This window comes from Scyliorhinus canicula, chromosome 8 (genome assembly GCF_902713615.1).
Source record: "Scyliorhinus canicula chromosome 8, sScyCan1.1, whole genome shotgun sequence".
NCBI classification, from domain to species: Eukaryota; Metazoa; Chordata; class Chondrichthyes; order Carcharhiniformes; family Scyliorhinidae; genus Scyliorhinus; species Scyliorhinus canicula.
In genome coordinates, this window is record NC_052153.1 from 98,259,590 (window position 1) to 98,284,611 (window position 25,022).

The 25,022-nt window shown below is 44.6% G+C and overlaps 1 protein-coding gene across 1 annotated transcript in view; it reads left to right on the forward strand.

Moving 5' to 3' along the window:
• Nucleotides 1-25,022, forward strand: part of aldh7a1 (aldehyde dehydrogenase 7 family, member A1) — an 81,427-nt gene that overhangs the window by 26,607 nt on the left and 29,798 nt on the right. The window contains exons 5-10 of the mRNA XM_038804980.1: nucleotides 2,348-2,471; nucleotides 4,461-4,593; nucleotides 8,939-8,983; nucleotides 12,665-12,742; nucleotides 18,132-18,229; nucleotides 18,378-18,419. Coding sequence (XP_038660908.1) covers nucleotides 2,348-2,471; nucleotides 4,461-4,593; nucleotides 8,939-8,983; nucleotides 12,665-12,742; nucleotides 18,132-18,229; nucleotides 18,378-18,419 — 520 coding nt within the window. The remainder of the gene's footprint in view (nucleotides 1-2,347; nucleotides 2,472-4,460; nucleotides 4,594-8,938; nucleotides 8,984-12,664; nucleotides 12,743-18,131; nucleotides 18,230-18,377; nucleotides 18,420-25,022) is intronic.

A 25,022-nucleotide genomic window follows, 5' to 3' on the forward strand; every position in this document is an offset into this window, starting at 1 on the left:
TTTTGGAGTAGTTTGGGTGATGGAGTGTATTAAATTTTTGTTTTTTTTTGGTCTCTGTTCAATTTTCGTACATCCTTTCTCCGCTCAAAATGTTGAGCTGGGATTTGACTCCACAGATACCTTGCCCCACATGACCTTGCCCCACACAACCATTATAAGTGAATCTTGAAAGAGATTAGATGCGAATTGAAAATGGACCCCATCCTGTCTATCTCGTTAAACTTTGCAGGAAATCAACTTGCTAAGCTACGATAACAGTTGTGATTTAGTTTGGCCTGTTGTTAGTCCGAGAAACATATTTTTGAAATTTTATTAGTAACGGGTCCAGTGGCAAAGACACAATTATAGGAAAATGCAGCTTGACCCCCAGAGCTGTGGCTGTTCTTTGGTGTTTCTCATAAGTCAGGATGTACTGCTTTATTAGGGCAAAAGCATTTTGTTGTGAATGCTAGTTTGCTATTATAGTTCAGGATGTGCATCTGGTATATTCCTTTGAGGCCATAATTTGTAATTTCTGTGTCTTAACAGTTTGTATTTATATAGCTCCTTTCCTGTATTAATACTTTCCAAAATACATCATGGGCTCATAATCAGTAAAAAGGCATAAATGAAAGGAGCACAGGTGATCAAAGTTTGACCAAAGAGAGAGGTTTGAAAGAGGCAAAGAGGTTAAGTGAGGGAATTCCAGAGCTTTTTGAGCCTAGATAGCTGAAGTCATAGCCACCGAAGATAGGGTGAAAGAAGTTAGTGATGCATGAATGCATCATGGACCATCGTCCAGAATTGAATGAATGCCGAGTTTTGGGTGGGCTTTAGGGCTGGAGGGAGGTTAGAGGTAGGATAGGGTGAGGCTGTCAAGAAATTTTGAGTACAAGGGTGAGAATTTTAAGTTTGAGGTGGTTGACTGGGAACGAATGTAGGTCGGCTAACATGGATGAAAGGTTAAAGAAACTTGGTGCAAATTTAGATAGGCTAGAAAGTTTGGTCGAGCTTCTGTTTAAGGAAAACGGGAGATTGGCCTGAGAACTTGGAATAATCAAGTCTGGAGATGGCACAAACGAACATGAAGGCTTTAACAGAAGATGGGCTGAGGTGGCAGTGGAAGGAGGTGATCTGGTTGGAGCAGAAGAAGATAAGTCTTGAGAAAGGGGAGGATACAGGGTTCGTGTACGAAAAAAAGGGTTGGAGTACAGTTCCAGGCTAAATAGGATTCTGAGGATGTGAACAGCCTGAGATTGTGCCAGGAAGAAGGATAAAAGCAGTGACTATGGAATGGAGTTTGTTACAGGATCAAAGACAAATTCCCAAGGTAATTAAAAGCTGATGAGACCGTTGGATTCTCTGATCAAACAGACTGAAAATTTATTTTTATTAGCTTTATTGTTCATAAATGCCTGGGTTCGTTGTTCATTTCTGAGATTGGAAATGTGATGTCATGTGATATTTTCTCAGATATACAATAGATGCAAATCATTGATCTAGAAATTACCAAGCCTCTCACTATACTGCCCCCAGACATCCGAGGCCTTAACCGCTGCCTCTTCACTATGGATATCTAATCACTCTTCACCTCCAATCCCACTAGGAGAACTTGAGGGCTCTCCGCTTCTTCCTTGAGCACAGGCTTCAACAATCCTCGTCCACTACCACTCTCCTCCGCCTGGCGGAACTTGCTTTCTCACTCAACAATTTCTCCCTTAACTTGTTTGAGTCCCTGCAAATAAAAGGTGTTTCTATGGTTACCTGCGTGGGCCCCAATTATTCCTGTCTTTTCTGGGTTATGTGCACACTCCTACTCCTACTTCCACTCCTACTTCCACTCCGCTCCGGCAACTCTTTTTCTGTTACACTGATGATTATATTGGTGCTGCTTCATACTCTCGCAGGGACCTGGAAAAATTGACTTTTAATTCCAATTTCCACCCCTCTCTCAGCTTCACACAGTCAAACTCTGACACCTCCATCCCTTCCTGGACCTCTTTGTCCATTCCCAGTGATTGACTGACCACCAATAGTCATTAGAAGCCCACCGACTCCCACAGCTACCTCGGCTACAGATCCTGACATCCAGCTTCCTATAAGGACTCCATCCCGTTCTCCCAGTTTTTTTGCCTAAGTTGCATCTGTACTGATGATGCCATCTTCGAAAATGGTGCTGCTTCTGTCATGGCTGCCTTTTTCCTTAACTAAGGTCTCCCCTCCACTCATCCCCTCTCATAATCCAACACGTTCCACTTCTCTTTAGCTCTGAAGAAGTCATACGTACTCGAAAAGTAAACTCTATTTTCAAGTTTGCCCCTTCTGTATTCAAATTTCTAATTTTTTTTTTGTTGTGTTTACTTTTAAGGTTTCTTTGGAGATGGGGAAAATTTCAGTTGAAGGTGTAGGAGAAGTTCAGGAATATATTGATGTCTGTGACTTTGCAGTTGGACTGTCTCGAATGCTTGGAGGGCCTGTGCTTCCATCTGAACGTAAGTAAAGCAACATATTCTGACTTCTGTCGCTGCTATTAGTACATTCTGTATTATTATCCTGCTTTTTTTGAATATGGTAAATACAATGGTCTGGAAGCTGCAGTTGTGATTACAGAGGAAACTATGCAAGAGAAATAACAATCTCTGGCAAACAGTAAAGACTGGAGTATTATCTCTCTCTCCTTCAGTTTCTATTCTATGGTAGATTCTGTATGTTTGATGTCAGCCAATCTTAATGATTCTGATTACTGGGTCATTGTGAAAGCCTATTTCTACAGCCATTCCTTTGTCTGATTAGTTATCCAAGGGCACAAAATGTTTGATCTTAAGTATCCAGCATGATTTTCAGGTAACAATTGCAAAATTGGACTGAATTTGGTGGAGGCGTTGCCAACTTTGACAGTGCCTGCACCTAATGCAAATGTTTTTATGATGATCTTCATATCTAGAGAGTGATGTATAAAAATAAAGTAACAGTATCTACACATGCAAAATTGTTTTCACTTGATTAATTAAGACTGAAATGACTGATAGTAATATATTGTACATTTGTAACCATTCTGTGTTTTAAGTGCCTTAAAAATTCCCCACTGATGCTATTATCAGCAGTTCCTTCAAACAAATGTGAATGTCAAACTTATGGTGGGTAGTTAGATTTAGCAAACTCGGGGAAATACTCAGAAGGTCAGTGACATCTGTGGAGAGAAACAGTTAATATTTTGGGTCGATAACCTTTCATTGGAGCAGCTAAAATTACTAGTTACTTTTCTGTGTGACTGTAGTCCACAGAAATGTATTTCTCATGCTGTCAGCTCTTGGATGAAACCTCTTTCCACATTAATTTGCTGCTGCTATTAAAAGCAAGTTCAGATATTTGGTAGTGGTAGTATTCCATTTACATTGTACTCTGGCGACTCATAGAATCCCTATAGTGCAGAAGGAGGCCATTTTGCCCATTGAGTCTGCACCAACTCTCTTAAACAGCCCTTACCTAGGCCTCCCCCAACCTATCGCAGTAACCCTGCCTAACCTACACATCTTTGGACACTAAGGGACAATTTTAACATGACCAATCCACCTATGCTGCACATCTTTGCACTGTGGGAGTAAACCGGAGCACCCGGAGGAAACCCTGCAGACACTGGGAGAAACTGCAAACACCATACTGACATCACCCAAGACCAGAATTGAACCTGGGTTGCTGCTGACCACTGTGGCACCACTTCCGGTTGTCTTTTTTTATGATGGGGAGATACTGGCGTTGGACTAGGGTGGGCACAGTAAGTAGTCTTACAACACCAGGTTAAACTCCAACAAGTTTGTTTGGAATCACTAGCTTTCAGAGCAAATCTGTTGGGTTTTAACCTGGTGTTGTAAGACTTCTTACTTGATTTTTGATTTAGAATAAGGAAAATACTATACTTCAAACCTTTTCCTTTTTCAGAGCTCTGCAATTTCACCTACTATCCCTCGACCCAATAGCTCTCCAGAAACACATTTAATTGTTTTGATTTTTATAAAACACATCTCCGAATCCTAGTTTAATCCAGCATTTTATCAGCAGTCTTGTACAGAAAATAACTAATATGGAGTTGTTCGCGTCAGAGGAAGAAAATTCACGGTGCAATAGATTTAAATAGTTGGTGTGGAATGTACACCACGTTGGATAGTTACGACAGCAACTAGTCTGCCATTCGATATAAGAAAGTGTCAGAAAAACTGACACTTCCTCAGCTTCTTGTGTACATAACCTAACTCTGGGTGAATAATGCCCATGGGGTGGGATTTTCACGCAGTTTCTCCCAATCTCCCACCCTCCCACCGTAACCTAAGTGGAAGATCAGTGGCAATCCCAGAGAAATGATGTAATCCCAGGAATTGGGGAAATCTCTATATTCTATCCCTGTGTATTTACTACTTGCAGTTTGTGAAAGAAAATTGAGAATGTATTTAGTTGACATTTGCCTTCCACAAAATCTTTCCAAGGTCCTGGACATGCTCTAATTGAACAATGGAATCCGCTTGGTCTAGTAGGAATCATCACTGCATTTAACTTTCCAGTTGCTGTTTATGGGTGGAATAATGCTCTTGCACTTGTCTGTGGGAACTGTTGCCTTTGGTGAGTTATTTTTGCAGGTAGGTGGTCCGAGCTATAGTAATTTTGCTTTTTGCACTAATGCATTTGTTCTAATTATGTGAATGTATGTTTGGATGCATAACTTGGTTTCTGGAAGTTTGCTTGAGAGAGGATAGTTTTGTGGATTTGGATTTGTTTATTGTCACGTGTACCAAGGTACAGTGAAAAGTATTGTTCTGCGTACAGTTCAGACTGGTCATCCCATACATTAAAAAAAACATAAGGCATACCTAAATACACAATGTAAATACATAGACACAGGCATCGGATGAAGCATACAGGAGTATGTGGGGCAGAGTCTTGAAGTTTTCAATGCAGCCAAGAGTGATTGGCTCATTGTCTAATGGTTTTCCCCCTTCCTTCTTTTTTCTGACTGTAAGGGCTCTGTACAGTCTGTTTGATGGTGGAGTAAAATTGAAGTCCACAGTAAAGCCTGATCTCTGAGATCATTTGCATAGGTCAGGGGAAATCGTACCTTCCAGATTTATTAGATTTTTTTTGAGGTGGTAACAAGCAGGTAGATGATGGGGAACCAGTAGATGTAATATACTTGGATTTCCAAAAGGCATTTAATAAGGTACCACACAAAAGGCTACTTAATACATTGAAGAGCCCAAGGTGTTAGGAGTAATGTATTAGCATGGATAGATGATTGGCTACCTGATAGACAGATAGTTGGGTTGAAAGGAGCATTTCCAGGATGGCAACCTGTAACTAGTGGAATAGCAGAGGGATTTGTGCTGGGGCCACATTTATCACAATATATATTGATTTTTAAAAATATTTTCATTCAGGATATTTTCCATTTTACAATATACACAACACTCATTCAACATTATACAGTTTTCATAATAAACAAATAAACCACCAACCGCCCCCCCACCCCCATTTGCTGACGACTCCCAATTCTTGAAGGAAATAAACGGCCTCCACCTCGAATAGAACCCCTCCTCCAATCCCCTAATAGCTTATTTAATTCTTTCCAGTTGTAAATATTCCAATACATCCCCTACCCAAGTTGTTGAGGCGACTCTGGCGCTTGCCGAATCCTCCAATATCACCACACAAATTACCTAACGGCACGTCTTTCGGTACACTAGGGAGGAAACCGGAGACCCGGAGGAAACCCACACAGACACAAGGAGAACGTGCAGACTCCACACAGGTAGTGACCCAAAACAGGAATTGAACCTGGGACCCTGGCACTGTGAAGTAACAGTGCTAACCACTGTGGTACCATGCCGCCATAACAACTCCATAGTCTTTCCTACACTGGAGAAAGGGTCTGTTACATACAATAGCAAGTCATCTAAGTTTAGGGACACTCGATGCTCCATATCTTCCCTCTCTATACACTTCCACTCTGTTGACAGCCTTGGTGCAATAGCCAGCGGTTCAATTGCCAACGCAAAAAGTAACGGGAAAAGTGGACAGCCCTGACATTCTCCCCTATACAATCGAAAGTGCCCCAGCTTAACGCGTTGGTACCAATACTTGCCGAGGGGGCATTATACAACCAGGTTTACTCCCACACCGACTTTTTCATAGTTGGCAAGGCTTGGCAAATTGCTCCAGACCACAAAACTCTTCAGTTCTGTACCAAAAAATGAACCTAGGTCCAAATCCAAACTGCCCCAGTATCTCTGGGTACTCGCATGCTACCCGTTCAAACACTTTCTCTGCGTCCATTGAGATTATTACCTCCAACTCCGAACCTGACAGGGGCGACATAGCCACATTCAAAAGTCTCATTATATTGGCTGATAATTGTCAGCCCTTCACGAACCCCGCCTGGTTCTCAGCACTACCCCTGGCAAGCATTCTTCCAAGCGAATTGCCAGCACCTTGGCCAATAATTTGCATTGGCATTCAATAGATTATATGGACCGATATGACCCACACCTCTGCATCCTTATCCTTCTTCAGGATCAGAGAGACAGAAGCCTGTGCCAATGTGATCAGCAGCACCCCTGGCGCAACTAACCGTTGAACATCCCTAGTAGATGTGGTCCGAGCTCTGTCATATTAAAATTCCATTGGGAATCTGTCCAGGCCTGGAGCCTCAGCAGACTGCATAGCTCCACTACAGCTCCTAATTTCCTCCAGCCCAAACGGAGCCTCCAGCCCCTGCACTTTCTCCTTTTGCACTACTGGAATTGTATCATATCAGAACCTCCTCCCCGGGCTCCGACCTGTACAAGGTAAAAGGTCTCAAACACCCCATTTATCCTTCTTGGATCAGAAACCACTCCACCTCCCTGTGCCCTTAATTTGCAATATCTCCCTAGAGGCCGCATGCTGTCTGGTGAGCCAATAACTTACTGGACTTCTCCCCATGCTCATAGAACGCCCCTCCTACATGACACAGCTGATCAACTGCTTTCCCCGTCGATACCAATTGGAACTCCATCTGGAGTTTCTTCCTCTCCATCAACAATCCCTCCTTCGGATAGCCGAGTATTGCCGGTCCACTGCCAGAATAGCCTCTGTCCCTGTCTCTCCATCCATTGCGCCTTACCTTTTATGTACCTAAATCAAGATAAGCTCCCCCCTGATCACCGCCTCCAATGTCTTCCAGAAAGTGGAGGGTGAAACCTTCTCACTCCTATTAAACTCCACCTAAGCTCTTATAACAGCGGCTTTCCTCTCATATGCCCCCTACCCGCCAACAATGCCACATTCGACCTCCACAGATGTGTTGGACGCAACCCCTCTCCAAACCCAAATCCACATAGAACTGAGTGTGGTCGGATATGACAATTGCCGAGTTTTCCGACCTTATCACCCCAGGGAGCAATGCCTTGCCTACTATGAAAAAGTCAATGTGGGAGTAAACCTGGTGCACGTGTGAGAAAAGGAGACCTCCTTCTCCCTCAGAGAATCTCCACGGATCGCACCCCTACCTGCTCCATGAACCCAAGCAGCTCCCTCGCCAACCCGGTTGTCGTAAGGGATTTGGGCATGATCCAGTCAGGGATCAAGCACACAATTAAAGGATTTTGTGGTTTGGGGCGATAGACATCAACCTTGGCCTTCATAATTTCTTGCCCCTCGCCATCATCATCACCTTTGCCTTCAAGGAGGCAATCCGATCCTCATGATCGGAGACCATCTCCACCTTCTGGATTGACGAATTCTGCGCCTCGAACCACTATTGCACCCTTTCCAGAACTGCCCGAATTGGTTCAATCACTTTTTCCAGATCGTCCGCGACCGCCTGCTTTTGCTTTCTATATTCTATCATGAGGAACTTTACCAATTTCTCAGTCGTCCACTGAGCAGGCGATGACGGGTCCCTCTGCCACATTTTCCCCTCCTTCGCCACATGTGTCCTCTGAATCTGAAGAGAGGCCTTTACTCGACACACTCCTCATTGAATAACTTTTAGATATCTCACGCCAGAGGAGGAATCTAATTCTTCTGCTATATCACTTTTTCACCTGCACAGCAGCCATTAAATAGGCAAAAAGGGCCAAAAATCCAGTCCTCAAGCAGGATCCACCTTCTGTGCGACCTCTTATACGGCCACCACCGGAGGTCCACCAACAATATATGTTAATGACTTGGATGAGGGAAGTGAATGCACTATTGCCAAGTTTGCAGATTACACAAAAATACCACTTTTTTACCAGCTCCTTTGCATATATAACTCAAATGCTCTCCTTTGCTTTATTCTTGTTCACAAGATTATAATGTCCCTTGCTAGATCTAGATGTTGATCTCTAAAGAAATTATAGTTTTGTCCCTGTATTGGCATTCAGCTTCAATATGCACACTTGACATTGTGTGATCTTTTGTCACAGTTATACAAATATTACTTTTCTAGCCTCCGTTACACTCTTTTACTTCACTTCTATTATTAATGACCCAACAGTCATAAGAAAATTAGAAAGCAGAGATTATTGCTCACAAACATTTAAAAACTGCAAAAAACTAGTTAGGCCACAGCTAGAATACTGGTCACAGTGTTATAGGAAATAGGATACAGATTAATGAGGTTGTTGCCAGGAATGAAGAAGTTTAGCTGTCGGGAAAGATTGGATAAGCTTTGATTGTTTTCTTTGAAGCGGAAAGACTGAGAGGATTTGAGGGAAATTGGGAGAAATTTATTTGTCCAGAGGGTAGTGGTAGGCTGGAACCCGCTGTCTGACAGGGTGGTGGAAGTAGAAACCCTCATCCCACTTAAAGTGCTTGTATATTGAAATGCATAACCTTCAAGTCTACAGATCAAGATCTGGAAAATGGGATTAGGCATGGAAGTGATAGCAGCCTGAATGGCCTCCTTGTGGTTCATTAATTTGTGATTCTATGTACTTTATGTTCCCAGGAAAGGAGCTCCTACGACTCCTCTGACTAGTGTAGCAGTTACACAGTAAGTACTTTTTTCTACTGACAATTAATGCTTTACTGTTTTCCAGCAAGAATAGGTTACTACTACCTGAACTGGTAAATTATTTTCTTGTGCAATGTGTGGACTTGGCCCTTTTTCTAGATAATATGTTCTATTTAAGTGACGACTAACAAAAATGAGAATGCCTAGAGGTAACCTGTCAACTGGAGGAGGGAAATGGTTGGGAGATTGTTCTGCCTGCCAACATCTCTACCCAGCATTTGGTTTGTCTGGGAAAAATCCAGTCCTTATAAGCTCCCTCTACATCGAAACTTATCCCACTGGTTGAGGTACTCCGTCTAATATCTTGCACTAACCCAAGTCATACATTGTTCTGATTAATTTCTGCCAGCATCTCTTCATTAGCATGTGGTAAAGATAGTGGGTGGGATTCCCTGTCCAGTGAAGCCAAAATCGTGAAACACGATCGGGCAGAGAATCGCGTGTCAGCCGAAAATTGAGGCTAGCGCCAGGCACTGAACCAAATGGAATACTCCGGTCCGTCGACAGCGGCTTGAATGCGTTCTGTGCTGTATGCCGGTGTGGCCATGCAGATTGTACAGTCAACGCCATTAGCATATCATTAATAGGCCCGACCTGGTATTCTCTAGGCCTCCAGCTTTGTTCCGCCTCTGCCAGGAGGAATTATCGATAACGAGGTTCACTTGTGGTATTTAAATTTGGGAAACGGGTGCTGTGATTGCTGAGGGGGAGAGAGGGAGAACGAAAAGTGACCAACATCGCTATAGTGTGCTGACAGTTGTGCTGCTGGCCGGGAGCATCTGCCAGGGATGGGGTGGAGTGGAGTAGTGTGGGGTGGCCAGGAGGTGGGCTGTGGGGCCGGGTGGACGGGCACGGACCACCATTGCCGCAGCCTACCAAGCAGCCATCCGGCTGCACACGCTGCTGACTGCCTAGTGTGCACTTAGCGTCATGGGATGTATGGTGCTCCCCCAGACAACATCCCCTAGGTACACTCTGCCCCAGCTGACTCATCAATGGGATGGGTGGGCTCCAGTGCAACCAGTGTCATCTTCTTGGCTAGGATGAGGGACGGCATGCATTGGGATTGCATGGGTACCACATGGCGCCGGTGCTAGTGTATTAACGGGATCTGAATTGCTCCGGGACCTGCACCACCTTCGTGAACTTAGAATGCTGCCGATTCAGTCCCGGCGTCAGCACTTAGTCTCTCAAATGGAGAATTCAACCCAGTATTTCAGAAAATACTGACTGTAGGTCCTTCCCTCTGTATAGCATGAACACTCTGGTTTTCTGCTGCATATATTATTGATTATCATAGAGGTAACAACAATTTTTCCTTCTAGCATTGTGTCAATCTGAGATGTGGGTTCCGTGCACCCACGAAGCACCATGATGATTCGATTCAAATGATGATTCAACATGATGAACAGTCAAATTTGCAGAGAATTCAAGCCGTGGATAGAATAATCAAACCAGTTAATGCCACAAATTGTATACTGCTTTCCCTTTCTTTGCTCCATGCCGGGGTATGAGATGGTGCGTGATGGCTCCTGCCCCAGTATCAGAGCATGGTTTCTGACCCGATTTCTAATCGACCCGTCCTCCTCCTATGTACCTGGGGCGCGATTCTCCGACCCCCACGCTGGGTGGGAGAATCACAGGAGTGCCGGGCGATAGCCGCCCTGGCACCCGCACGCGATTCTCTCTCTCTCTCTCTCTCTCTTTCCCCCACCTCCCCCCGCCAAAACAGGCCGCTTGGAGAATCGCCGCTCGCTGTTTCTTTTTTTTTTTTAAATTTAGATTACCCAATTATTTTTTCTATTAAGGGGCAATTTAGAGTGGCCAATCCACCTACTCTGCACATTTTTGGGTTGTGGGGGCGAAACCCACGCAGACACGGGGAGAATGTGCAAACTCCACACAGACAGTGACCCAGAGCCGGGATCGAACCTGGGACCTCAGCGCCGTGAGGCGGTTGTGCTAACCACTAGGCCACCGTGCTGCCCTCGCTCGCTGTTTCTAATGGTTGAGCGGCGATTCTCCGGCCCGGATGGGCCGAGCAGCCTGCCCAATCCGACTGGTTCACGCCGGCGCAACCACACCTGGTCGCTGCAGGCGTGAACAGCGCGAGAATGCTGCATGTGCAGCCTGTGGGGGGGGGGGGGGGGGGGGGGGAGGGGAGGATCGAGCACCAGGGTGGTGCTCAGTAGGGTTCTGGCCCGCGATCGGTGCCCACCGATCGGCGGGCCGGCGTCTCTAAACGACGCACTATTTTCCCTCCGCCGACCCGCAAGATCAATGCTCCATGTCTTGCGGGATGCCCGCGGGGAGTACGGCAACCGCGCATGCGCGGGTTGGCGCCGGCCAACCTGCGCGTGCGTGGGTGACGTCATTTAGGCGCCACCGGCCGCGTCAATTAGGCGGCGCAGCTTTGACGCTGGCGCCAAGGCCCGACGCGCGAAATTGATGCGGCGCTGCTCCTAGCCCCCTGCAGGTAGGAGAATAGGGAGTGAGGAGTAGCCTCCGATGCCGAGTGAAACACTCCGGTTTTCACTCCGGCGTCAGCACTTAGTCTCCCGTTGGGAGAATCGCGCCCCGGTCTCTTGTCTTATTCTGAATGGCAGTCTGGCCTTCTGTAATGTCTCATCTATAAAACAAATCTTTTTCTTATACTTTGAAGCATTGCTAGTTGCTCACTCAGGATCAGCACTTCATCCTTCGGCGTATAGACTTCAAGTTACAGTTGGAATCCTCTAGAACCTGGACTAGAATGAAAATTTCTCATAACTTCTACGTTGTACAGATTATTTCATCTTTGTGTAATTTTAAATTAGCTTTGAGTTTGTTTGAGTATCTGTTCAAAAAGCTTAAGGAGAATGGGGGGAGAAAAACAAATCTCTCAACTAGCTTTCTTGAATTTGCCCATTCACTAGAGAAGCTTCACTCCATTTCCAGTTCATTCTGTTCTATTCTTATGAGTTTCATCTTTCAAACATTTGTTAGCACCAGTCATACAGTGTCTGACACTTGGCCACTGATCTGCTGGCAGTGGACTGACATACAATAGCTAATTGACATAGCGATTATTCAAGTTTAAAACTTCAGTTTAAATTTCAATTTAAGTTGCAAAAAAATGCAATGCCTAGAGGTAACCTGTCAACTGGAGGAGGGAAATGGTTGGGAGATTGTTCTGCCTGCCAACATCTCTACCCAGCATTTGGTTTGTCTGGGAAAAATCCAGTCCTTATAAGCTCCCTCTACATCAAAACTTATCCCACTGGTTGAGGTACTCCGTCTAATATCTTGCACTAACCCAAGTCATACATTGTTCTGATTAATTTCTGCCAGCATCTCTTCATTAGCATGTGGTAAAGATAGTGGGTGGGATTCCCTGTCCAGTGAAGCCAAAATCGTGAAACACGATCGGGCAGAGAATCACAGAATTCCCCTTTTGACCCAATTACCAAAAGCATATTTAAATACTTGGTGGTCAAGTGTAACATTGGGTGTTTTGTGTATTTGGTTTTTAAAGGACTATTCTAATATTTTAAAATAAAATTCCTGTAAAGTGCACAAAGTAAATTTGATATTTATTGGTGCTTTTAATCCTGAAATCATGGCTTTTTGTTTTTAGCCTTGTCTAACTTTCAAATCATAATTTACTTTCTCCCTTTGCAGAATTGTTGCCCAGGTTTTAGAAGATAACAAATTACCCGGAGCCATTTGTTCCCTTGCATGTGGTGGTGCTGATGTTGGGTAAGTGAATGAAGAATAATTAAAACAAACTAATACCTGTTAATATTCATGCTCTTCAAATGTCTGTGTTTATTAATCATCGTTTTATTTACCAGTGCAATAATACTAGAGAAAAAAAAAAATTCAATATATTTGCTGCAATTGGCCACGTGCAATTTCGTGAAATATCATGGATGAGTGATTGAACTCTTGCAGTAAAATTTCTTCTGTTTTTAATCCCAAGTGTCTGACTGGAAATTCATTGCATTTAGAAAAAAAAAATTTTGAGTACTGAATTATTATTTTTTTCCCAATTAAGGAGCAATTTAGTGTGGCCAATTCACCTACCCTGCACATCGTTTGGTTGTGGGAGTGAAACCCACCCAAACACAGGGAGAATGTGCAAACACCACATGGACAGTGACCCAGGACCGGGATCGAACCCGGGTCCTCAACGCCGTAGGCAGCAGTGCTAACCATTGCGTCACCATGCTGCCCTATGTGTATTGTAAATAATCACATGGATTGACAAAAATGCTTCATTTTCAAGAAAAATCTGTCTTCTATGATATCAAAAAAAAAGTAAAGTTAACCAGGAGTTATCATTTTGATTGTACAATTTCAATATATTGTGGAAGAGCGTGTTCCTGGAACCCCCACTGTTAATACATTTAAAAAAAGTTAACTTATTCATTCATGGATTGTGGGCATGGTTGACTCAGCCAGCATTTATTACCTATCCCTAATTGAGAAGATGTTGGGGAGCCGCTTTGCTTGAACTGCTGTAGCCTGATTCAACATTCTGGGGTTTACCAACAACCTGAAACTGAACTGGACTGGACATATAAATATTGTGGATACAAGACCAGTTCAGAGGTTAGGAATCTTGCGGCGAGTAATTCAGCCTATGACTCTCCAAAGCCTGTTCACCAAGACACATGTCAGGAGTGTAGTGGAATACTCTCCACTTCCCTGGATGAGCGCAGCTCCAACAACATTCAAGAAGCTCGACACCATTCGGGACAAAGCAGCCCACTTGATTGATTCTTCCACAAACATTCAATTCCTCCACCATTGAACAGCGGCAGCTGTGTGTACCATCTACAAGATGCAGTTCCTAACTTTCGAGGCACAACCTTTAAAATGCTGTAGACTGGCATTTTTGGGTGCACACACAGTGCTGTTAGGGACGTAGTTCCAGAACTTTGATCCAGTGACAATGAAGTAATGGGGATATATGTCCTGGTCTGAATGGTGTGTCTGACTTGTAGGGATACTTCAAAATGATGGTGTTCTTCTGCACCTGCTGCTGTTGTGATCATGGATGTAGAAGGTGCTGCTAAAGGAACATTAGTAAGTTACTGTAGTGCACATGGCAGCACTGGTGATGGAGGGAGTGACTGTTTAAGCCTGCGAATGGTGTGCCAAATAAAGGGAGCTACTTTGCCACAGATCATGTTGAGCTTCATGAGCATTGTTGGAAGTGTGTTCATCCAGACAAATGAACAGCATTTATTCCACTGCACTCTTGACTTGCGTGTTGGAGATGAAAGAATGGCTTTTCACTGGCAGAAAGTGAAGTTGCTCAACATAGAATGCTCAGCTGCTGACCTCTTGTAACCATAGTGTTTATATGACTAGTCCAGTATGTTTCTGATCAATAGTAACCAATAGCATGTTGATGGTTGGGGATTTGATTATGGTAATGCTGAATATCTGAGGTTGGTGGTTAGACACTTTCATAATAGCAGTGGTGATTGGTGGCACACACAAGTGTTACTCACCTTTATCATCCCAAGCTTGAATGTTCTCCAGTGTTGCTGCACATGGGAAGTTGCAAGTGGAACTGAACACTTCAATCCTCAGCAAACAGTTGCCACTTCACTGATTTTATTTAAGGCTGAGTTCTCTAGATTTTCCATCTCTTAAGGAATCAACGGACATGGGGAGAAGCTGGGAAACTGGGGTTGAGGCAGAAGATCAGCCATGATATTGAATGGGGGTTGGGGGAGGGGGGGGGGGGTAAATTCAAAGAACTTTTGTCTTCTGACAACTATGGCTTACCCCTGCTCCTATTAGTTATGTTACAATTCTCTTGCAAGAGGGTAACCAAATAGGGACAAAGCTAGTTTCGATCAAGTATTTTGCAATGAGGCAGTGTCATTATTAACCTCACTTTTAAAAAATATATATATATTTTAATTCAAATTTTAACATTTTAATAATTAAATGTATAACGCACCCAACTGTTACAAAATAAACCAACCCAAAACAAAATGCCAGCTCCCCAAAATTCAATACAAACAAACCCCATCATTTGAGGAACTCTTCACTCATTCCCCCTCAGAGCAAATTTCACTTTCTCCAAATACAAGAATTCTATTAGATCTCCCAGCCACACTGAAGCACAGGGTGGAGAAGCTGACCTCCACCCCAACAGGACTCGCCTATGCGTGATCAGCGTGGTGAAGGCTAAAACATCGGCCACTGCACCCATCTGCAACTCCAGCAAGTATGATACCCCAAATATTGCCCCCAGTGGACTGGGCTCTAAGTCAACATGCAAGATTGCCGTTATGGTGGTGAAGAACGACCCCAAAACTACTCCCACTTCAGGCAGAACATATGCATGTGATTGGCTGGGCCCCTCCCACATTGCACACAAATATTCTCCACCCCCTCAAACAACTGGCTCATCCTCACCTTCGTCAGGTGCGCTGTGTGCACTACCTTTAGCTACATCAACCCTAGCCTCGCACGTGAGATTGAGGCATTCACTCTCCGCAGCATCTCACTCCTCCAGTGCCATCCCCAGCTCCTCTTCCCACTTGGCCATAACCCACTGCAAAGGCAACCTATACCCCTCCAAAATCCTCCCATACATTGCTGAAATAACACCCCTCCAACCCCACCACCGACAACACCCCCTCCAGCAATGAAAGGTTGGACAGACCTTCACAAAATCGTGTGTATCTGAAATGCATGTACCTGAAACCCTCCCCACGCGGCGCCCCGAACTTCACCCCCAACTCCTCCAGATTCACAAACCATCCTTCCACCACCACCACCCATCCCCGAAACCTCACATCTATCCTCCCAACCTCAAACCCATGGTTCCCTCAAATCAACATCAACTTCGAATTCATCCCCAGTGCTGCAGAAACTGCTTCCGTATTACAGTAAAGCCACTACAACCAGACTCCCGAATACCTTCCTGGGACAAATGGAAGTGGCACCGTTGCCAACAACTGCAACCCCAATCCTTTACAAAAACTTGCATCCATCTTTACCCACAAAGCCTCATTCTCTCTATTCATGCCCTGCACCTTCTCAGCGGTCACCACTCAGAAATAGTATAACAAGTTCAGATGGGCCAGGTTCCCCAACTGTCGCGCTAATAAATGTTTTCGGCAAAAAGACCGGCAGGTACTGAAACAAGAATAAAGACTGCCGCAAAATGTTCGTCTTACCCCCCTGCACAACGCCTGCCAACGATGGGGGAAGGCTATCCCACCTCGGCAATCCCCCTTCCTGCCCACCAAACTAGTAAAGTTCAACTTAAGAGCTGAGCCCAATCCCGAGCCACTTGCGCCCCAGGTACCTAAAGTAGGTTGGTGCCACCCGAAATGGGACCCCCCTCTCCCCCCCCCCCCCCCCCCCCCCCACCCCAAACGAGGAGATACCACAAAACACTCACTTTTTCCCGAATTTAACTTGTAGCCTAATAAAGCCCCAAATCTCTTGAGCAGTCCCGTTATATCCTGAACTGACGAACCTGTATTGGAAATGTACAACAGCAGATCATTAGCATGCAGAGACACCCTATACTCCAGGTCCCCCTCCATTTACCCGAGCACCACAGCGCAATGATCAAGGGCTCTATCAGCAGCTCGAACAGAAGGGGGTACATGGGACACCCCTGCCTAATTTCCCTGTGCAGAAAGAAGTACCCTGAATTCATCTTGTTTGGACACACACTCGCCATTGGATCCTTGTACAACAGTTTCACCCAAGCCATAAACTTCCCAAACCTCTCCAACACTGCAAACAAATAGCTCCACTACACATGATCAAACCCTTCTCTGCATCCAGCGCCACCTCCATCTCCAACTCCTTCCCTTCTGCCAGAGAAAGCACCACATTCAACAGACGCTGCACATTTGGCGACAACTGTCTGCTCTTCCCCAATCACCTTCGAGAGGCACTCCTCCAATCTGAGCGCCTATACTGTTGCCAGAATTTTGGCTTCCACATTCAATAACGAAATTGGCCTGTATGGCCCACGTTCTACTGGGTCCTTGTCCTTTTTCAGCAGCAGAGAAATGGATGCCTGTCCCATAGTCTCTGGCAGTGCCCCCTTTGTTTCCACGTCCTCAAACATCTCCACCAGCAGCGGCACCAACTTATCCAAGAACTTCTAAAACTCCACTGGGAAACCATCCGGTCCCGGTGCCTTACCCGTCTGCATCTTCCCTGTTGCGTCCCGCACTTCCACCATCCCCACAAGCTCCTCCAACTCTGCCCTTACTCCTCCTCCCACTTAAGGACACTCCAACCTCCCAGAAACTCCCTCATGTCTGACTGATCTTCCGGAGACTTCAATTTATACAGATTCTTATAAAACTCTTCAAAAACTTTATTCACTTGCTCCGGCGCTGCCCCAAACTCCCCTGTCCCGGACCCGAACAATCTCTCTGCCACCTGCCAACAAGTGGTTGACCTTTTCCCCATACTCTGATCCAACCCCCTTCGCCCGCCTTAATTGCCCAATCACCTTTCCCGTAGACAGATGGTCAAACCTCGCCTGCAGCTGCTTCCTCCTCACCCGAAGATGTGGGGTCCTCTGCACATCTTCCATCCACCTCCAAAATCTCTCCTACCAACTGTTGCCGCTCCTCTCTTGCCTCCCTGTCCACCTGAACCATAAAACTATATAACCTCCCCTCCCCCCCCCACTACTGCTTTCAATGCTTCCCACACCACTGACAGCGACTCCCCCATTCCTATCAAACCCTTCACCCTCAGATGAGTCTTTTGCAACAGCACCTCGTCGGCTTTCAATCCCTTCAAATGCGAGAAAACTCTCGCTCGCTTCACCGGTCCCCTCAACCCTCGCTTGTTGTACGTCACCCGGACTGGGGGGAGGGGGGCTCTCAACCCCTCCCCTCTTGTCAGTCATAACCACTACTCTTGGCCCCGCCCAACAAGTGGGACCAAGCTAGGGTCACTGTCAGCCACCAGGGACAAACTGGGAATTCTGCCAGTTCTCCAGGTGTGGGTATTTCAGTTATTGTGACTTTGAAGCAAATAATCGATTGAAGTTGCTGTGAGCCAGCTGGACAAACATCTCTGATTATGTTTGAATTTTCCAGACAGTTGACATTCTAAATCTGTTTTCAATTGTTTTCAGATCTGCAATGAGCAAAGATGAGCGGATAAACCTCCTGTCTTTCACTGGAAGCACAAATGTGGGCAAACAAGTATCATTAGTGGTTCAAGAGCGATTTGGTAAGTGCTTGTGATGTACGCAGCTGTGAAACTTGTATGTTTTCCGAACGAAAATAGTCATGTTAAAAAGAAATTGTTTGGCTGCACCTGACAACCTATTGTGAAATTGAATTAGAATGAGTTTTTTTTTTTATCTTTCCACCTCTAGGGCGAATGCTTCTGGAGCTTGGCGGCAACAATGCTATCATTGGTAATGTTTTAATTTTCTTCATGGGGATGCGGGTGTCGATGGACCCAGAGGGAGTTTAAGATAAAAGCAGAACAAGGCCAGCAGCGCGTGTTCAATTCCCGTACCAGCCTCCCCGAACAGGTGCCGGAATGTGGCGACTAGGGGCTTTTCACAGTAACTTCATTTGAAGCCTACTTGTGACAATAAGCAATTTTCTTTTCATTTAATTTCATATAACCACATTGTTGTGGAGCAGGATTCATGAGGATCCTCTAAAGGACATTAAGTGAACCAGATGGGTTTTTACCACAATAGTTTCGTGGTCACCATTAGACTCTTTAATTCCATATTTGTTTTATTGAATTCAAATGTAACCATCTGCTGATAGGATTTGAACCCAGGTACCTAGAGGATTACTCTGGATTGCGAGTCCAGTGACAATACCACTACCTAATCAAGTGTAATCTTTGTACACAAAACTTTCCGATTGGAGGAATGTGTTCTGTCTAAGGCAAAGAGACAAACACATACACAGATCTAGGATAGTCATTCAGGAGCATTTTCTTCCTCACCTTGAAGTAAAATTAGAAATAATATTGCGTCAATAACTATACAGACTGTGGACTGGAGTTTGAGACACAATAGTATTGTTTCAATAAACCATAAGTTTCTACACCGAGTGCTGCCTTGTTGCATCAGATTGCAGCTGGAGTTTGGTGAAAAAGGGAATCACAACGGTACGCTAAATTTATAATTTTTAAAAAAAGGAATTCCCTCCGGTGGAGGCAGAACATCATGGATGCATTGGCAAATACCGGGCCAGGCCTGCTAAAATGCAAATGACGTTTACTTTACATGTGGAGTAGGATGCATTGGTGCTGCTGTCGAGGTCCCAGAGATTGGCAAATTGGTGTGAACCGTGCGCCGCCATGATTTTAGCGTCAAGACTGATTCTCTGCCCATGCGCCTTTTCCGATCTTGCCGACGGAGAATCCCACCCTGTAACTTTTACTTCTACGTGTTTTTGAGAAAACATGGAGGAAATAGTCATAGGACTGCTGGTTTTAACAAGAAAAAGCACATTTATTGAATATGAAACGGTTGACACATTTCCCCTTTACTCCCCCTCTTCACATACTCATATATTTTAAAGTTAACACTGGTTACAAAGTATATTGTAGGCTATAATAGTTTCACTTATACACAGTTCATTTGAACACAACAGGCTGGCTGAGGTCAGATGCACTCCACTCTGAACCCAAGTGAATTTCTGTGGATTTCTTCCCAAACACCCCCTCAGATGATTCTTATACCGTGAATCACCTTGTCTCACTGAACTCTGACTTTCACACAAGTGATTTCAAATTCTGCTTTCAAAAAGGCATACTTTCAAATGATCTTTTAAGCAATGCTTTCCCTCAGCTGCTTTGATCAACGATTTGCTTCCAGGTTTTATACCTCTCCCTTCAGGATTACTTTTGTCTTGACTGTTACACAAACTCTTCACTTCCCAGACTGTATTAAGATGGCACCAAAAACTTGGATTTACCCTTGAAGATGCTTTCCACTTTAAATCTGGTTACTGCAATTAAATTCAGAACACTTTGCTTTTCCCTTGCATTGTCCTGAACAGTACCTTGTTCAACTTCTTGGTCTCTGTTCCCTTAACTTGCATCTTCCTCAGACATTCTTTCTGTTCCAATTCCCTGGTTGTCTGGTCTTTATCTGGTTCTTTGGGAAGTCTTTGCAGCCTCCTTATCCAGCCCAGCTTTTCTTCAGGCAGAGCTGAGATATTAACCCCTGGGCTTCCGATCTTCAACTGCTAATCCAGCTAAAACTGAATCCAAATATCCAAGTTTGTTATTACTTATGATCTGCGCAGATACTTTTTAAAAAGAACTTTGAACTTCCAATTAATAACTGAAAGAATGAAAGGTCAGGATTTAAAGTTTCCAAGATATTTACTTAACAAATAATAAAAACGCTATTTAGTAAACATTGACTTCACAAGGAACTTGTATGTTTAATTCATAAAACAGAATATCCACCTTTTTATAGCTAGCCCAACTGGATAAAACCGACTTAAAAAATATATTTTACATTGTTCTTTACATAGACATTCAACTTTCCCAAAATCAATCCAAAGTGATTCTTGGCTCCTGAGGGTTTATTCCTGTCTTATTTTCTCAGTCTGGTAACTTGTAATCTTAGAACTGGTTTTGTTTTCCCAGAGCCTCTCCCTCTTGCCTAGGTTGCGTGACTCTTCCAGCCTCTCTAACTCACCACAGATTGGTTCTCTCAATCCAAGCATGAGCTTCCACTTTCATTCCTGCGTGCTGAATCAATGAGTCTTTGTTGGTCTCGAGTTGCTCCCTCCCTCCAGGCAAACTCAAAAACACTGTCTGTGATATGCAGTGACATTCTAGGAAAGACTGTAACCTGATCTTTACAATAGCTGACGATAGTGCTCTGAAGAAGGCATATGGACTCAAAATGTTTACTCTGTATCTCTCTTTACAGATGCTGCCAGATCTGCTGAGTTTCTCCTGCATTTTCTGTTTTTGCTTTACTATAGCTTCCTCTGCCTCCTTCACCATCGTAACATTAATCAGATGGGCCTTGTATCTAGATGGAAAGGCTAGTTAGCTTTCCTTGGGAGCTGAACTCTCCTCTTGGAACTAAATGAATAATTTAAAGCATACCTCTTTAAAACTGGACATTCTCAACACTTGTCTGGGACAGTTTTGGAGACAGTTAATGCTGCCATTATTCCCAAGCATAAATGCCTTGTACCTTCTTCCCATTAGAACAAACTAAGCTTTCCTTTGATCTCTAACACTTAAACCACCCAGGCAGGTTTCAAAACAGGTCACATTTTATCTTGAATTTGAAGATGAGTATACTTTAGCTCCTGAGGGTTTATTCCTGTCTTCTTTCTCAGCCTGGCCCCAAACATAGCATAGCATCTGCAAGTTTTGAAACTTGCACATCCAAATTTAGGTCATTAATATGGATCAAGGAAAACAGTGGCCCCAGTGACGACTCCTGGGGGAATCACACCATATAACATTCTTTTAATCCAAAAAGAAGATTTAAAAAAAATTAAACTACCCAATTCTCTTTTTAAAAAAAATTAATTATGAGGCAATTTAGTGTGGCCAATCCACCTACCCTGCACATCTTTGGGTTGTGGGGGTGAGACCCACACAGACACTGGGTGAATGTGCAAACTCTACACGGACAGTGACCCGAGGCCAGGATCGAACCCGGGTCCTCAGCTACGTGAGGTTACAGTGCTAACCACTGCGACACCGTGCTGCCCATTAAAAGAAAATATTAACCACAACTGCTATCACGCAGTCGACTTTGAATTCTTGCTGCCATTGCATCTTTTACTCCTTGTGCTTCCACTTTGGTGGTGAATTAGCTTCCACTATTCACCAAATGCCTTTAGGAAATCCATGTACACTATATCACCTGTATTATCCTTGTTAACTCTGTTATCTGATCAGAAAACTCAATCAAATTAATTAAACATGATTTGCTTTTAAGAAATTTGTGAAAGTTCTCCTTAATCTACACTTGTATAAGTGACTATTAATCTTAAACTAACTTGATTCTTGCCCCACTGAAATCGGCCCTCAAACTAGGTGATTTTGACTCTAGACTGTTTCTTGTCTATCTAAACCTTCTGGTAGAACATAGAACATACAGTGTAGAAGGAGGCTATTCGGCCCATCGAGTCTGCACTGACCCATTTAAGCCCTCACTTCCACCCCATCCCCGTAACCCAAAAACCCCTCCCAACCTTTTTGGACACTAAGGGCAATTTTAGCATGACCAATCCACCTAACCTACACATCTTTGGACTGTGGGAGGAAACTGGAGCACCTGGAGGAAACCCACGGGGAGAACGTGCAGACTCCGCACAGACAGTAACCCAGCGGGAAATCGAACCTGGGACCCTGGCGCTGTGAAGCCACAGTGCTATTCATTTGTGCTACCGTGCTGCCCTAGAACTGGTACTATGATTGCCGTTCGCAAAATGTTTCCCTACTGACATGGAATCCACTTGATCCACCTAATTTCCCAGCACAATATCCAATAATGCGTCCTTCCTCATTAACTTGTAAGAAAATTCCCCAGAACATATTTTTAAAATCTTTCTCTTCTCTGCCCTTTATACTGGGATAGCAATAGTGTTAATTATGATAATTTGCGTTCATCCATTCACGTTTTCCTATAGTTTTTGCACTTCTGAAATTTCCCTGCAAATATTCTCCTCTATATCTCTCACTAATTAGTGGTCTATAAAATATGTCAGTTAGTATAACGTTTGTTTTTCATGTCTATTGTTTCTTATCCCTCACCAAATAAATTCTGTCCATCACTTCTCCTAGGACATCCCCTCTCTCCAACGGTGTAATATTCTTCTTAATCAATATTGCCATCTTTCCTCATTTCTTTTCTTCCGCATCTTTCCAGAACACCTTGTATCCAGGAGTATTTACTATTTGGTCCGTCTCATTTTTAAGCTAAGTCTCCATTATAGCTGAAAAATCACATTTGTATGAATTTATCTGTGACTGCAGCTCACCAACCCTATTTACCATGCTTTGTCTGTTCACATACGTGCATTGTAAACCTAATTTAGACCACACTGCATTTGTTTACTCCTGCACTTTCTTTTCCTCCTGTGCTCCCAGGGACACACTTAACTTCAGCCATGGCTGGAGGTTTGCCCCTGCAAAGCAATGTGGAAACTTGAGACCTGATAAAGCTGGAGTCGATCAGTTCTTTCGGGGAATCTAGCAGTTCCTGCTGAAGTTATGGCAGGAGACCAGCGGCAGGAATCTTGAGTGGAATGTCAAGGCAATCAATTATTGATGCTTTGAGTAATGGATTCCAATTTCATACTTTAATGGAATTTCAAAGAGTACTCGCGCCACCTTCTGGCGATGACTAAGTACTGCAGACCTGATCATTCCTTGAATCTTGTTTATTTTGTAGTAGCTAGAGTTGAATTCCCAGTTCAATCACAGGACAAATCGGGTATTTCTTATTTTTAACATGTTGTAGGCTTTTCTGCTATATCTGTTGAAATGTAATGCATGCAATTTATTATGCTTTCTATTCTTTTGTTAGATGAGTGTTGCTGGCAATACCAGCACTTGTTGCCGACAAGTCTGGGGCATGCCCAGGAAATGTGGGTGGGGTTGGCCGGGCCTCTTGGCACCATTCTCATTTGTCTTCCACCTCCGAGAAGAACCTGCTCAATCAGGTTCTGGTTAGGTGTGTTCTGTGCACCGCCTTCAGCTGCATTTGACTTAGCCTTGCACCTGTGGAGGTGGAGTTTGTCCTGTTCAGTGCCTCGCCCCACCCTATTCTATCCCTAGTTCTTCCTCCCATTTTCCTTGTGTCCAGTGGGGAATGTGCCTCTTCTAATAGCCGCAACTGCGTCCAACAGTTCCTCTATCGTTGAGTGCCTCGTTTTCCGTAGGTATGATATTGTCTCCTTGCTAAAGAGGTTTTTGATTTGTAAATGTCGTAGTTCCTTCACTTTTGGCAACCTTTCCATCAACTCCTTTAGTTTGTCGTTCGTGGAGAAGTTCCTAACTATCTGTGTCCTCCGTCCTGTCTGCACCTCTTAAAGGTGGCGTCCATTGTGGTTGGCACGAACCTGTGGTTGTTACAGATGGGGACCATGGTGGACATTTCGAACAGGCCAAAGTGTTGCCGTAGCTGATTGCATGTCCGGAGTGTGGCGATTACCACTGGGCTTGTAGAGTGCTTAGGTGATGAGAATAGGAGTATAGCTGTGGCAAGGACCTGGAAGGGACGTCACTGTGCAGGAACTCTGCTCCATCCTTGCCTATCCTGTTTCTGGCTCGTTTACCCATCCCTTTTTTCTTCCGCTGTGGCTGCCCAGTGGTAGTATTGCAGGTTTTGGTAGGGCCTTTTTGGGGACATTTGGGTTCTTTTTTCTCACTCTCGCATGCTCTCTCTTTTTTTAAAAAATAATTTTAATTCAAATTTTAACCAACACCCACTCCAGTTTGATGAACCAGCCATGTCGTTGATCCAGGATTCCGCGCTTGGGGGCTTCGCATCCTTCCACTGTAAAAGAATCCTGCGCCGGGCTACCAGGGACGCAAAGGCCAGAATACCGGCCTCTTTCGCCTCCTGCACTCCCGGCTCCGATGCTACCCCGAAAATTGCGAACCCCCAGCCCGGCTCCACCCTGGAGCCAACCACCCTTGACAAGGTCCCCGCAACACCCCTCCAACGCAGGACATGCCCAGAACATGTGGGTGTGGTTTGCTGGGCTCCCTGAACACCTGCCACACCTGTCCTCTTCCCCCAAAGAACCGGCTCAGCCTTGCCCCGGTCATATGCGCCCTATGCAGCACCTTTAGTTGGATTAAACTAAGCCGCGCGCAAGAGGAGGAGGAATTCACCCTCCCCAAAGCATCCGCCCACGTCCCCTCATCGATCTCCCCTCCCAGCTCCTCCTCCCACTTCTCTTTCAGCTCTTCCATTGAGGCCTCCTCCCCCTCCTGCATCACTTGGTAGATTGCCGAGATCCTTCCCTCACCGACCCACGTCCCCGAGAGCACCCTGTCC